Source organism: Vombatus ursinus, unplaced genomic scaffold (assembly GCF_900497805.2).
Source record: "Vombatus ursinus unplaced genomic scaffold, bare-nosed wombat genome assembly UNPS02009205.1, whole genome shotgun sequence".
Taxonomy (NCBI): Eukaryota; Metazoa; Chordata; class Mammalia; order Diprotodontia; family Vombatidae; genus Vombatus; species Vombatus ursinus.
Window position 1 is genome coordinate 19,071,437 of NW_020948983.1, and position 14,374 is coordinate 19,085,810.

Genomic DNA, 14,374 nt, shown 5'->3' on the forward strand with positions numbered 1-14,374 from the left:
TGTGTGTGTGTGTGTGTGTGTGTGTGTGTGTGTGTGTGTGTGTGTGTACATGTATATACAGATAAAAGTGAACTAGTCCTTGTCCTCAAGTAGCTTACATTTGGGGGTTGGGGTGAGAGTGAGGCAAGGATTTACACCAAAGTACAATATATACAAAGGCATTTCAGGGCCAATGTGGGGGGTAGGGGCAGGGTTCTAACAACTACTGTAAACTGAAAAGGCTTCTTATAGGAGCTGGCATTTGAGCCAGGTGTTGAAGGAAGTGTCCTCTGTATGAAAAAAGTCCTACGCATGATTGCGTTTCAGAGAGGGGTTGCTCTTAAAGTGAGGCAAGGGATGGATAATAGTAAATGGTGCCTCAGCAGCTGTTGGAGTTATCATGCTTTCCTGATGACAGTTGTTATCCTATATCCAGAGACCTTTACCTAGAAGTTTGCTCTTTCTGACTTTTAAAGAGGTTGAACAGAGGGACCAGGATTGAAAGTGTGATGGGCCACCCCACTGTAGAGAGTAAGGCACTTCAGGGTGTCTGGATCAGGCTCCACTAGAGGGCTAGGGATGATTTCTTAGGCCAAAAAGTTCATGGTTAACACTGCTTCCCCAACATAGTCTGCAATTTGGAAAGAGGATCAGTTCCACAGGATACTTTGGGTGAGTCAAGGCAGGGAAAGGAAATAGCCCTAAGCTTTCCTGAGAATGCCTCTGGTCCTGTAGTCCCTTCCCTAGAAGCTTTTCCTTCCCAAGCTACTCAGTCTTTCCTTGGAGTTGAAACAGGTAAAGTGAATAAGCTTGGGGTGAAGGTAGAGAAATTTCCCCCTACCTCTTCAGTTCTGTCATGAGTCAAGCAAGGGCTTCATTATGTTACAGGGTTACTTTTTTCCCTTTCCCCCCACTTAGTGTTGAATTGAATATTCTTAGAGTATTATGCCTTTGTGAATTTGGGTGTCTTTTTCTGCTGATTTTATATGTAAAGGGCACATTTGTTAAATTGTGAAATTGAGAAGGATGGGAATTAGGAAAGGCCATCAGATATGACAGTTAAGAGATTATTGGTTACCAATGATTTGGAGAAGGCAGTTTAAACTCAATAATGAGTTTAGGAGCCAGATGGCAAAGGGTTGAGAAGTGGAGGCAGTGAGGAAAGTGAGTTTTTTTCAAGGATTTTGGCCGAGAAGAGGGAGAGAGAGGATAATGTCTGGGGGAAATGATGGGGTTCAAGTGAAGTTTATTCAGGGAAAAGGAGATTTGGGCATGTGTGAAGGCATTAGAGAAAGGAACTAATATATATGGAGACATTCAAGGTTCATTCTGCTGAAGAAGGAGGGTATGGGATCAAATGTATATGTAGAAGGGTTGACTTTGGCAAGGAGAAGGGTTACTTTTTTGTCAGATACTGGGGGAAAGGAGGGAAGAGTAGAAGATGATGTTGAGGGATAATGAAGATAAAGGAAGGACCTCACATCCAAGGACCTCAATTTGTACATAATAGATTTTTTAAAAACTGGTTAATTAAATTGAATATTTAATTAGCATTAGAAATCAATAAAATGTTCAACTAAAAATATTAGAATAAATCTATGAGAAGTTAAAGAGTTAAATTTTCCTTTAGGTTCTAAGAAATGATATCTTAATAGGATTGATATATATCATAAAGTATATTTTAGCCTTTGTAGTCTTAACAATCTTAATTTTTTCTTCCAGGTTTCCCAATTTGGTTGCAGATCTTTTGCCTTGCTTTTTGACGATATTGATCACAACATGTGTGCAGCAGACAAAGAAGTGTTCAGTTCCTTTGCGCATGCCCAAGTCTCTATAACAAATGAAATTTATCAGTATTTAGGAGAGCCAGAAACCTTTCTTTTCTGCCCCACAGGTAAAAGCATCAATACCCCTTTACAATTTGTCACCCTCAAGGGAATGTGAGTGTATAATATGTACAATTGGCTGGTAGGGAAGAATCATGCTTTCCAAAAATAGCATCAAAAGTCTTTGATAAAAATTCTTCAAGATAGGGGAAATTACATTAGTTTAAACAACAGCCAAGTTGGCTAGGGACTTTATCATTTTAAAAGCACTGATATAATATTTGAAGGGATGATTGAGAGGGTAAAGAGGTGTTCGTATACAATTCTAGAGCATAATGTTCTTTTTTGGTTATTATGTTTAGAATTTTAAAAGGTGTATATAATATTGAAATGGAAAAATCAAACTAGGTAGTTTTTAACTCCACTTTTCATTTCTATTTATTCCCTTCTTTGACCCCATTTATGTCTGTACTTTTTCCCCCACTTCTCCCACTACCTCTAATACCGTAGCTTCAGGAGAAACCTTTTTTTTTTTCTTTTCCATTTTTCCAGTAAGTAAAAGGCTACTTCAGTTGTCCCTCCAAATTCAACCATAAGTTTTGTCTTTTCTTAGGAAGTGATTAAATTATAAAAAGTTTGGACTGGATTAATTTCTTTGAAAGTAATTAATTACCTTTCCTATAGCATAACCACCAGACAAGGATTTTATCTACATTGATGGTCAAAGGCACAATACTTTTAATAAGATTGTATTAAGAATCACTTAAAACACACATAAACTTGAATTATGTGTAGAAACGTTAAACTTCATTGGATATAAACCTGCATTGTCTCTGAGATAAAATTTAATTTTCACTGTCCCTGAGACTGAAATTAAAAAATGTTGGCAGTTCAAACCCAAGATTGATTGTTGTCACTTGCCTCACAATACAGTTTCTAGTGATTACTCTTAGAATAATAGGAGGACTTCTGGAATAGTGTGAGGACAATTATTAGAATTTGTTAATTGATCCTTAAATGAGTGACTTAGGAGATTTCAGTACTTTTAAGGACTAATCCAATATTTTATGTAAATGATACTCATCAGACTTCTAAAAAAATGGGACATAGGTACTAGTAGAACAAGATTTTTACTTTTAAAAAACTTTTTTCCCTACTAATCATTGTTTTTGAACTTTCTTTACTCAGAATACTGTGGAACCTTTTGCTATCCAAATGTTTCTCAGTCTCCTTATTTAAGGACTGTGGGTGAAAAACTGTTACCTGGTATTGATGTGTTATGGACAGGTAAGTCTTTATCTTTTTAAAGGATATAAAATAAAAATTTTGATGAGATAAATTAGGAAAGGCAATTAACTGGTTAATTGAATTTTCTTGTTATCTTTAATCAGAAAATTTTTTGCTTTTACTACTGAAAAACTTGCTGAAATATGGCATATTTTTTCTAATAGTGCAATAAAGTCATGACAACCATTGGCTCCCAACAAGAATCTCTGTGATTGAGTTGGTTTCATTAGTCACCTAACTACCTCTGAAGACTTCTCCCTATTCCCTCATAGCCATCCATGACAACCGTATCCCATACTTCCTTACTTTTCTGTTGTGCCCCCTGGGACCCCTGTTCTGTTGTTAATATTAAGTACCTTTCACATTAATTTATTATTCTTTGAGGCTCTTGCAATACCTCCTACTCATTCTGAACATCAGTTATTTTTACAGCACTGTATACATAGGTAATTAATTGGAATTGGAATAAGTGTTTATTGGATTAGAATGTGTTGATTGACTTTTAGCACATGACAGTCTTTAAAAAATAGATTCTTTGAATTTTCTAATAATTTACAAGTTTCTTCTGAGTCACATTCTTCCCACTTCTCTGTCTTCCCTTCAAAAATGTGGGGTTTAGGTTAGTTGAGTTCATATTAACTTGTAATGAACTAAATTGGTTTTATGAGCCATCTAAAAAGTCATTGTAGTAGATTAAATTTATGTTGTTATTATATATACTTAAGTAAGTACAGATAAAATACTCTTAACAGGCCTTAATTATGGTTATAGGTCCGAAAGTTGTTTCTAAAGACATTCCAGTAGAGTCTATTGAAGAGGTTTCCAAGATTATTAAAAGAGCTCCAGTTATTTGGGATAACATTCACGCTAATGATTATGACCAGAAGAGACTATTTCTTGGCCCATACAAAGGACGATCAACAGAGCTCATTCCACGACTAAAAGGAGTCCTGACTAATCCAAACTGTGAATTTGAAGCTAACTATGTTGCCATTCACACTCTGGCCACCTGGTACAAATCAAATATGAATGGAGTGAGGAAAGATGTAGTAATGAGTAAGTACATTTTGTGGGAGGAAAGCAAGGGGTGGGGGGGTGCTACTCTTAAGTAGAATAAATATAACATCTACTTTCTTCTTCTGAGATGATAAAGTTTAGGTACCTTTTGAAGGCATTTGGGTGATTTGATATACGCTTACCTTGTTTATTTGAGCCCAGTAGGCAAATCCTCCAGACCTGGGTTTTCCGCTTACCTTGTACAGACATTTGTCTTTAAACCTCATTTTGGGCCAGCACTGCGATGCCGCACTTCTTTTAGCATGGATGTCTCAATGCTTTTGAGTGAATTTGACTGAAAATTGAAAGTTTTATTTGAAACCAAAATAAGACTCTTCCGTTTGTAAAATAAGCTCTTGTGTCTCAGGCTGTATTTTTCTTTTTTTTTTTTTTAGTGAGGCAATCGGGGTTAAGTGACTTGCCCAAGGTCACACAGCTAGCATGTGTCAAATGTTTGGTCTGAGGTGGGATTTGAACTCAGGTCCTCCTGATTTCAGGGCCGGTGCTCTATCCACTGCGCCACCTAGCTGCCCCTCAGGCTATATTTTTTAAAAACAGAAAACAAAAAACTTTGTCCCAAAGTTTATGTCTGAGACTAAAGTATTCCCACCTCTGTCCTAGTACTTCTTCCTTATTTCCCTTTGTTATTGGAACAGTCATTGTTCTGGTCAACCCTAGTTGGACATCTAAATCAACCATAACTCTTTTCTCTTGCACATCTAATTTGTTTTCCAAGGCTCACCAGTTGTACATCTGAAAATCGCTCTCATCTGCTCATCCCCTTCTTTTCTTTTTCTTTTTTTTTTTAAATTGGGAACAAATCCTGTGTTTTTATTTGGGGGAGTTATAGTTACACTGAGAAGGAAACAAATAGAAAAAACTCTTAAAAGCAGGAATGGTCTTGTAATTGTTCACACATTCAGACACTAACTGGGATCATCAGAGTCCTTTGGGGTTTTGTTGTTGTATTTTTTAAAGACTATTGGTACTCATCATTTCTTATAAGCAGTGTAATTTGCAATCTCCTGTAGAAGGAGGAAAGAAGGAATAAGCATTTATTAAGTTCCTACTGTGTTCTGTGCACTGTGCAGAGTGTTTTCATTTGACATATAATGTGGACACATTAGCTTTTCCACATCTGTGCCAGAAATTTCAAACCCAAATTTATCTTCCATGGCCACTTGATTTCTACTGGGTCCAAATTATCCAAGCCCCAGGTCTTTCATGAAGTAAGAATATATTCAATTTTTCTGGATCAGTCTCTCATAGCTTCATGACGTAGCAGAGACACAATCCTTATTGCTCTCCAGAGTCCAGACAAGTCACCATGTTCACCCCTTTCTTTTTACTCCCATTACCCTGCAACCACTGATTCTGTCTTCTCTAGACTATTCCTGTAGCTTTCTAATTGGTGTCCTTCACTCCATCAGTCTGTTTTACCAGATTCCTAAAGCAGAGCTATGGTGTCAATCCCTGCTTAGAAACATTTGTTTCCCATTGTCTGCAAGCTGTTATCCAAACTGCTTAGGCTAGTATTCCATGATTTGAGCTGATCTTTTTAGTCTTGTCTACATTACTCACCTATGTACCTTGTGCTCCAGTTAGACCAGTCTACTGTTAGACAAACAGGCTATTTTTTTCCTCTCTTCAGTGTTTTTATTTATGCTATTACTTGCACCCAGAGTGTTTCATGCCATCCTGCTAGGGGAATGGAATAAGCATTTATATGGCACTTGTGTGCCAGGCCCTGTGCTAAGCGCTTTATAAATGTTACCTTATATGATCCTCATAACGACCCTCAGATGTAGGTGCTATTATCATCTCCATTTTACAATTGAGGAAACTAAGGCAAACAGAGGTTAAGTGACTTGCCCGGGGTCACACAGCTAGTACCATCTGAAGTTGTGTTTTTTGTGACTTGCCCAGAGTCACACAGCTAGTGATGAAGTTGTGTTTGAACTCAGGTCTAACTCCAGGCACACTGCTTTACCCATGTTGCCACCAAGCTACCTGCTACAGACTTATCAGCTCAAATGTCGCCTTTTCCACAAAGCCGTCTTTCTTATTCTCACCAGTGAGAAATAACACCTGTGCTCGTGTTCCCTTTGTTGATAAAACTCTTAATGTCACTTAGCTTTTTGTTGTAACTTCTATCCATGTTTTATACCTTACTAGATAGTGAGTTCCTTATGGGTGGCGACCATGTATCCTCTATAACACCTGGCAGAGAACCTTGTATAAGTAGGGACTTAATAAATGTTTTTTTTAATTACATGTTTTAGAGATTGCAAGACTTCCAGTATTTCATCACATAACATGCTGTTGTTTGCATAGGAGATAATGGAGAAGTCTTTTTTTTTAAGTTATGCCTACAAATAGTGTTGGAAATAATAATGGTATCCTTGTACTATCTGGCTTTTAGGTCTAATTTCCTAGTCTGCTTACGAGCTTTTAATGTAGAAATTGATTTTTTTTTTACAATAAAAATACTTCTGTCATTTTGTTTTTGTTGCAGCTGACAGTGAAGACAGTACAGTATCTATTCAGATTAAATTAGAAAATGAAGGTAGTGATGAAGATATTGAAACTGATGTGCTGTATAGTCCTCAGATGGCCTTAAAGTTGGCTTTAACAGAATGGCTGCAGGAGTTTGGTGTACCTCATCAATATAGCAGTAAGTGAGGTGGCTCTTTGTCAAGGTGGGGGAGGAAGAGAAAAGTTATGGGTAAGGTGGTTGAATCAAAAATACAATCAAATAATTTTTAATGGCAGTGGTTAGCATTTTTTTTATTTAAATGCAATTGGAGTTAAGTGACTTCCCCAGAGTCACACAGCTAGTAAGTGTTATATGTCTGAGGCCAGATTTGAACTCAGGTCCTCTTGACTTCAGGGTCGGTGCTCTATTCTCTGCGCCACCTAGCTGTCCCTACAGTGGTTAACATTTTACTTGCAGAGCAAAGGCTGGTCATTAGAAAAGTGAAATTAAGTGAAAATTTGGAATTAGGAAGTCTGAGTCTTGGGTGTAAGGTCATGGTGGTGGTTTTTCCCTGACTCTCTCTGGGGTGCTAATTATAAGTGCATGAGAACCTGAAAATAAAACTATTTCATGAAACAAGTAAAAAAAAATCTCTAAACTAAAACATGATTAAAATCAATGAGTGATCCAGTTTGATTTTGAAGTCTACTGCCAGTGAAAATGAATCTTTGGAAGAGCTGTCACATACCGTCATTTAAGAAAAGGAACCAAAGATTCATTTGGACAGAATTCTTCAAATTTTAAAATTTTATATAATGAAATATTATATTTATGAGGAGGCTAGTCTTTTAGAGAATCTTGGAAGTGTTCAGTCTTTGGAGAACAAGGTAGAAGAGAAATGGAGGTGTTCTAGATACATTATTGCTTTAGTTGTATTTTTGCTTGATTTCCTCATTGCAGATACAAAGATGAGAAAATAGATTTCTCTAAATCTGTACTTGTTGAATTAAAAGGAGATTCCCAATTTCCTGATGGTTTTTATATGTCTGATTTTTCAGGTAGACAGGTGGCACACAGTGGCGCAAAAGCAAGTGTAGTAGATGGGGCCCCCCTGGTGGCAGCACCTTCTCTGAGTGCCACCACTGTAGTGACAACTGTTTACCAGGAGCCCATCATGAGCCAGGGAACAGCTCTGAGCAGCGAGCCTCCGCCCCTTGTCAAGGAAGAAGAAAAGAAACAGCTCGATGAGGAACCCATGGATATGGTGGTAGAGAAGCAAGAGGAGACTGACAAGAATGATAATCAGATACTGACAGAAATCGTTGAAGCTAAAATGTCAGAAGAGTTAAAACCAATGGATACTGATAAAGAAAGCATAGCTGAATCAAAGTCCCCAGAGATGTCAATGCAGGAAGATTGCATCAGTGACGTTGCCCCAATGCAGACTGACGAGCAGACAAACAAGGAGCAGTTTGTACCAGGTCCAAATGAGAAACCTTTGTATACAGCAGAACCAGTGACTCTGGAGGATTTACAGTTACTTGCTGATCTTTTCTATCTTCCATATGAGCATGGTCCCAAAGGGGCACAGATGTTAAGAGAATTCCAATGGCTTCGAGCAAACAGCAGTGTTGTCAGTGTTAATTGCAAAGGAAAAGACTCTGAAAAGGTGAATATATTGTGTTTGTTTACTTTTAATTCTTGCTAGCACAAAACTGCTCCATCATGCCTCTAATATGGAGAATGCCCCCAAAATTACTTTTTTTTTTTGTGGTAGACAGTTGGGGTTAAGTGACTTGCCCAGGGTCACACAGCTAGTACGTGTCCAGTGTTTGGTTTGAGGCCGGATTTGAACTCAGTTCCTCCTGACTTCAGGGCCGGGGCTCTATCCACTGCGCCACCTAGCTGCCCCCCAAAAACTACTTTTAAGAAGTGTGCAGACTGACCTTACTGCTGTACTTAACCTCCTAGCTACTTCAGAATGAAAGGAACTTGAAGGTGTTTTGTAACAATGTTTGTCACTGGGCTTTGTTTTTATTGCTTGTTTAAAATCTGTTAACTACGATTGAACAATTTCAGTTCCTGTTAGCATTAATAGTATTTTGTGTGTAACTTTTAGTTTCTGAATTTAAAAAGTTATATTCAGAATAGTTTGAATTTTTCTCAATAGATTGAAGAATGGCGGTCTCGAGCAGCCAAGTTTGAAGAGATGTGCGCACTGGTGATGGGGATGTTCACACGGCTCTCCAATTGTGCCAACAGGACAATCCTTTATGACATGTACTCCTATGTTTGGGATATCAAGAGTATAATGTCTATGGTGAAGTCTTTTGTGCAATGGTTAGGTAGGTGCACCAGGAACAATCTTCTCCCAGAGTATAATGTGTGTTTGAAGAAACATGATTTAGTCCACAGGGGAAACCCTCTAAAGAATTGAATATCTATTTTATTTTCTTCAAATTCTTTGCCTATGTTTATTCTAAATATAGGCACAATTACAGACTTCAATTGAAAGTCATTATGATTAATCACAATAAGCTGATTTCATTTTTCCCCTTGGGCTAATTCAGCATAAATATCTTTTTAATATATTAGAAAGTACTGACTTTACTTGTTCTGACTGAATGCATCCTGGACGGAATTCAGTGCACCTCTCAACAGCCTTCTGCTGATTGGGAATTGAGACACTATGAAATGTGACTCTCCATCAGCTCTCTGCTGCTTGCTGTGTCTTGGTAACATAATTGCTATGTTTTGACAGAACCATTGCTGAAATGACCAAAGGGCCTGGCCAAGAGGAAGCTGATCCTCCCAGCCCTGTGCGCATGCGAGTTTGAGGACAAGGCTATTCTGGTGCATCGTATCAGATTTTCTTCCTCCCTCCACTAAGTAGTTGACTTTAATAAGGGGTGGAAATGATAGTGCCCTGAGATGTTAATGTCTACTGCATTAAAATGACGCTCAAGACTTGTGTGCGTCTTTTTTTTTCTTTTTTTTTTTTAATTAAATTTTTGGAAACCTACAACTTGGTAGAAAGCACCAGCATGGCCCAGATTACTCCAGGGACATACTTTATTTTTCCAGGTTTTAATCCAGTTCTGAGGAATATGTTGTACACTTGCTTATGACACACAGCAGGCAGCAAGGCTAACTGATTTATGTCATAGTTTTCATAGTTGTCATAGATATCTCAATGGGTTACAGAGATGTCTAAAACGATGTCAATAATAATTAGGAAAGAGTAGTACAAGTATTTTTGATTAGCCCTTAATTCTTTTTTAAAATTCTTAAGGAAGCTATTAATGCTAAAAGTTAGTATTTCTAATCCTTAATTGTGTCATAAAAATCCTTTTTGGATTAACGTGTGGAAGTACGGTTTGGGGAAGAAATTTAGGCTTTATTCTTTAAAACAGTGCAGTGTTGTCCTTCTAGGGGGAAGGACCTTAGAAACTTCACTTCTTATTTAAGTGATGTATAGATCACCTTCCGTCCAGGTTACTACCAAGGGAAAATAAATGCTTGTTGGAATTTAAACTTTTAGTTTCTCTGGATACCACAAGGACTATTAAATTTAAGGGTTTTTTTGTTTTGTTTTTAATTTTTATTTTTCATCAAGCATTTTTCTTCCCACCTCTCCCACTGAGGGGAAAAAACCCTTGTAAGCAGTATGCACCTAGGACATACAAATCTTCATTTCATATATTTGTAATGAAACTTTAATGCAAGGATGATGTAAAATTTTAACGTCTTGATTCCTTGAAATATACAATATTGTGTCTCTATGTTTCTACTTAAGCAGTGGGATTGAGAAATATTTAGCTCTGGGTATAAATAACTTGGCCAAGAAATAAGGAGATAATTATTGTCAACTCCCCAATGACAAAGGTGCTTTAGTTAGTTTTTTTTTTTCCAATAGTGTGCCTTACCCAGAGCTTATGTTAGGAGTCATGTTCAAAGCTAACTACTGAGTTTTCATAACAATATAAGATTTAGATTGCATTTAGTATATATAGAATAGATATATACTGAGTAGTATTCATCAGAGCATGGGGATATAGTTTGGAGCCCTTATTTCTTCTCTTTTCTTTCCAGTCCAGTTGGCATTCAGTCCCTTAAAAGAATGTGGTTATCTAGTACTTTTGATTACTAATGACTTGTATTATCTTCTTCCCCATTGTGTACAGATGGGAGAATCTTCAGCACAAGTTTCTACTGCTCTTGGATGGACAGCGGCAGATGTTCATCACGCGTCATGATTAATTAGTTTAAATTGAAAGGTTCTGACTGTGAGGTAGTTCAGGTAGATTACTATGCAGTAGGCATGAACTGAAGTCACATTTGCGCAGCGACTAAGGCATTAACAATGGTTTTTATTTACACAGCTCTTCATTCATGCAGCTTTTTATTGTCGTAGTTGAAGTGCTAGTTATGTTGTGGTCTCAAAGTGGGGGGTAGTGAAGAAAAATCATCCAAGTTATTGGCTAATCTGTACAAAGTGAGAGGGATAGCTTTTTGATGAGTGTAAATTATGTTGTTATGGACTGGGGCAGGTTCTAGTCAAAGCCTGAATTTCAACCCTTTTCCATTTTTCCAGATTTGTCTTATGAATTTTGTCCTATGTTTAGGGGGAAAAAATACCCCAACCCCAACCCCCCAAAATACCTCACACCAAAAAACAAAACAAAACACAACCTATTATAAACCTGAACTTTTGATGGGCTTTTATTGTCAAAACTTAGTTTGCTTTGGGACTGTCTGACTAGCACACTGTATTTTATTCTTATGAGATTGTTAACTTAAACAGGAGGTAGAATGCTGTCTTCAAAAGGAAAAGAACTTTTGCGCTGCTCATCTTGTCAGAAGACTAGGCAATTGTTCCTAGTTTAGTCCTTAAACTTAACTGTCTTTTCCCTTTTAAATTGTCACGTGGTTAACCTCACAGCCTATAAAATGGATTAAATAAGAGCTTTAAATAAGCTCAATGTCAAATGCTGTGGTAGTTGACCTGAGAAATGAGGTGCTATTGCACTTTTTTTCTTTTCTTTTTTTTTTTTTTAAGGGGCATTTTAGGGCATAAAAAGCCCCATATGAATTAAATCTCAGGATGTGGCAAATTATCCAAGTTTGAATTTTGGTCTATCTTCCCTGAGAATTGAGGCATCTTACGTCTTCATTGTTTTGGGCTGTGTTAACTTATTAAGCTATTCCTTTTATTTTTTCTGCTGACCTTAGTTTTCTGACAAGATTAACCCTTTTCTTTCCCTTACCCTTTCCCTTTCCCCCTCTCTGAAAATATAAAATGTGACTTCAGACAGGTATAATTCCTTCTTGGGGCTGTGATAATAGAATTTCTCTCTCCATCCATCTGGTAAAATTTGTGGTAGCAGGTCACTCCTTTTTGTAGTTTTACAACTTCAATACAGGATGGATGGCATGATTTGTTACGGCTATACTTAGAAAATATAAGCTTTAGCCTGACAAACTCAGACAGTTTGTTTTTCTTCCCATATATGTGGAACGAATAGAATCTGACTACTTCAAAATTTATTCTTGATGCAGTTATTGTATATTTGAGGGAGTGGGCATCAATATTGGGCACCTTGAAAGTTGTTGGGGTTTTTTTTAAGTATTATCACAGCCCTGACCTTGATATCCTGGATTATTATTGTTAGAGAGGTTTTCCACAAAGAATGTATTTGTTGGACGTTTGAGACGCTCAGGAAATCCCCTTTCTCGTAACGTTCTCCGCTTGGATCTGATTTCAACAGGGTGTCGTAGTCAATCTTCAGCACAGTTCTTAATTGGAGACCAAGAACCCTGGGCCTTTAGAGGTGGTCTAGCAGGAGAGTTCCAGGTATCAATATGAATTCACAACTGAATTGACATTTTCTTTGTTTTATGAGAAACCTTTTGTTGCGCATCAGATGGCTGGAAGGATTGGTCTGCCGAAGGCTTTCTAGTCCAAAATCCAATTTAGTTCTAGAGCTGGTTTTAAATCAAATTTTCCTCCCCTTTTCACAGTAATTTCTCAAGGAGATGCTGCCAATTCCCCCCCGCGCATGCGAAGCGCAGCGGCTTTAGGTGTACATTTCACATTGTTTCTTTGCAGGTCGCACAGCATTTTAATCTGCGCCCGCAATGTACAATGCGCGCATGCTTGTCTGCCAGTGGAAATTCCATGAGCAAAAATGTGAACAAAAATGAGCAAATATGCGAATAAATGGTAGACTGAATTTGAATCTACAGTAATTCTTAAAAAAAAAAAAAGGAAATAACTTGGTTAGCTATAAAGCTTTCCATTGATGAAAGTATTAAATACAGATGGAGCTTCTTATTTGGTGGTTGAATTTGTTCATGGATTTTTCAGGTGCTCTACTTTTTCCCCCCAACAGGTGCTCTGCTGCGCACAGCAAACTGAAGCGCATTGCTTTGGGGATAAAGCGTCTCCTCTGGACAGTTAACCCTCTTCAGACCAAACCTCTCCTCCTGACATTATCTGTTCTGCCATCTTTTAGTACAGAGATGGTCTAGATAAGATTGGTAAAATATATATATACATACATATATATATATAAAAAAATTGGAATAGACTTTACCATCCTTTTAAGTCCATCAATGAGCCACTAAAGTTGTATAATACTCAGATTGAATAATTTCTATTCAGAAATATCTCGCCCTTGCCCCCACCCCCTGCAAAGTGGTGTGTGCATTAGTAAAGCATATCAAACCCCTCTTCTTTAGGCCTGCCTGCAGTAGCCAGTTAATGTTCATTTGGTAATCTGCAGTGCACACCCATGAAACATTTAACTAATTCTCAGTAGTGATGATTTTCTTCCTTTTCTTTCCACAGCGATTATTGCCAATTGATGGGGCAAATGACCTCTTTTTTCAACCACCTCCACTGACTCCTACCTCCAAAGTTTATACTATCAGGCCATACTTTCCTAAAGATGAGGTAATGGTCATCTTCTGTATTTATCTGTGACCTATGTGACACATATATATCTCTACTTTGAGCCAAATAGTTACATATTTTTATCATTCTGAAAGGATTGAAGATCTTTGCAGCATCTTGCTTATGGGGCTTGAGTAGGAGAAACATGAGACATTTGAGCGCTAGAGATGTATGTAGGAGGTTATAAAAAGCAGGAGCTAGAAGTTCTGATATGCTCTCTTGAAAAAGTCAGGAATTGCAGGGTTGGGATTCCTAAGAAATAATGATGGGTAGCTTCTGAAGAGTTGGTTTTCCTCCTGCTTATTAGTTATAAATATTTACTTGATTGTCAGATGCCAGCTGTCAAGATATCATTACTTTTCCATTTTAGTGTCATTGTAATCATAGCTGGTGATTGAAAATGTACAATTCTTTGAGCAGTTGATGAAATTACTGTTCATACGTAAAATAGCTTTGTTATAGCAAATGGAGAACTGAGACAATGAGCTTTTTAGAAATCCTTTGATTTTGCTGTAACTAACTTTTATCTCAGGAGTGAACCCTGTCAGTGTTCATAGAAACTTTTGAAGTTCTCCAATCATTTTATACACCTCTTCCTCAGTTTTCAACTAACTCTAGTTGATCAACTAGAGCTTATATTAAATGGAGCTAGTCTTATTACTCATTCCCTATTAGCAGGTCCAATCTGACACTTCTCTCTATCTGACATTATTCTGATAGATTTCTTTTGCCACCTTTCTTGACCCATCATCATACTGCATTGTGTTTTTAGGCATCTGTGTACAAGATTTGCAG

General features: G+C 37.4%; 1 protein-coding gene across 1 annotated transcript in view; it reads left to right on the forward strand.

Moving 5' to 3' along the window:
• OGA (O-GlcNAcase) overlaps positions 1-14,374 on the forward strand; it is a 27,624-nt gene that overhangs the window by 7,325 nt on the left and 5,925 nt on the right. The window contains exons 5-13 of the mRNA XM_027851637.1: positions 1,702-1,873; positions 2,994-3,092; positions 3,864-4,148; positions 6,664-6,822; positions 7,683-8,293; positions 8,795-8,969; positions 12,393-12,478; positions 13,475-13,579; positions 14,352-14,370. Coding sequence (XP_027707438.1) covers positions 1,702-1,873; positions 2,994-3,092; positions 3,864-4,148; positions 6,664-6,822; positions 7,683-8,293; positions 8,795-8,969; positions 12,393-12,478; positions 13,475-13,579; positions 14,352-14,370 — 1,711 coding nt within the window. The remainder of the gene's footprint in view (positions 1-1,701; positions 1,874-2,993; positions 3,093-3,863; positions 4,149-6,663; positions 6,823-7,682; positions 8,294-8,794; positions 8,970-12,392; positions 12,479-13,474; positions 13,580-14,351; positions 14,371-14,374) is intronic.